Source organism: Sinocyclocheilus rhinocerous, unplaced genomic scaffold (assembly GCF_001515625.1).
Source record: "Sinocyclocheilus rhinocerous isolate Xijiao unplaced genomic scaffold, SAMN03320098_v1.1 scaffold1420, whole genome shotgun sequence".
NCBI classification, from domain to species: domain Eukaryota; kingdom Metazoa; phylum Chordata; class Actinopteri; order Cypriniformes; family Cyprinidae; genus Sinocyclocheilus; species Sinocyclocheilus rhinocerous.
This window is the reverse complement of record NW_015666537.1, coordinates 66,144-67,439: the sequence shown is the minus strand read 5'-3', so window position 1 is coordinate 67,439 and position 1,296 is coordinate 66,144. Positions and strand designations below refer to the sequence as shown.

Below are 1,296 nucleotides of genomic sequence, written 5' to 3'. Positions count from 1 at the left end.
CTGCCAGAGCTTATATATATATATATATATATATATATATATATTAGGCGTCGCGTCAATTTAAAAAGAAAAAATTAGGGTCGCTCTTAAAAAGGTTTGAAAACCACTGCTCTACTAGATGAACTTCTTGACAGTTCACAGGTTGTACATGTTAGATTTTCAGCAGATGTGGTAATTGCTTTCTTGGAAACATGTTTATTCTGACATGAATGATGCGAGATACGAGGCATATATTGTGTATCATTTCTCAGTTGTGTGCTCCTTCATAAGCTGTGTAATCTTGTCTGAAGCACCTGAGGCCTGAAGTAAAGCACACCACTCTAAAATGGTCAGAGTTAAGGAGAAACTGTAACGAGGTTTGACATAAAGACAGGAAACGCTGACAGCTTTGGCTGGACATCAAGATGGTGGACACTTTGAAAGGATTTAAATGACAGATAGCATTTCCCAACAGTTGAGAAACCACAGGTGCCATTCAGAATTAACTCTCTCTGGTAAAATGCCAAAGAGGAAGGAATCGAACCTCATGAAGATTATTCTGGAAGGCAGGTTGAATTGAATGTAGTTAGATTGGAGAAACAGCTGTGTTGGAGCTGATGGAAAATGCTGTGATCAAACGTGCGTGTCTTTTGTAATCACCTCTTTCCGCACACATGATACATATTTTTTTCTCACTGAGCTTAAAGTTGCGGCTCAAAAACCTGCTATTTTACTTCCATAAAGGCTTGAGGAATATCCGGAAATACAAAGAGGTGCATATCATAGGTTTTCAAAAAGATAAACCGGTATAATCATTCTATGGTCTTTATTTTTTCTTTTCAGGGAGTACCTGGGGAAGCAGTTGCAGTCCACCGAGCAGTCGACTCCAGCTGTGGCTGCACGAAGCTGAACTGCTGCTGTGCTTGTGTGTGAGCCAGTGTGTTTGATCCCGTGTTCTTGGTGTGAATGTAAATCTGTGCAGTATAGAATGAACACGTTAAACAAAAGCAGAATTGATGTATTGAACCCTAAATTTATGATTTGCTTCTTCTTTATTGTGCTCTATGTCGTTGTGTAAAGTTGTGCGTCCTTATAATAAAATCACATTTTACAAGTGATCGGAACAGTTCACAGTAATATTAAATGTTATTTATGTCTTCAGTGTAAAACAAAGAGCATGCATTCCAATAAAGACTCTACCCTGACAAATATTTCTGTTGAAATATCCACTTTTTCATTCAAATATTTTTGAGACATCAGTTTTTGTGGTCGAGTTGTAAGGTGTGTGTGTGTGTGTGTGTATATATATATATATAT

General features: G+C 37.6%; 1 protein-coding gene across 1 annotated transcript in view; it reads left to right on the top strand.

Moving 5' to 3' along the window:
• LOC107732543 (V-type proton ATPase subunit H-like) overlaps positions 1-1,184 on the top strand; it is a 37,215-nt gene extending 36,031 nt beyond the window's left edge. The window contains exon 13 of the mRNA XM_016543905.1: positions 823-1,184. Coding sequence (XP_016399391.1) covers positions 823-889 — 67 coding nt within the window. The 3' untranslated portion in view covers positions 890-1,184. The remainder of the gene's footprint in view (positions 1-822) is intronic.
• The last annotated feature ends 112 nt before the right edge of the window (positions 1,185-1,296 follow it).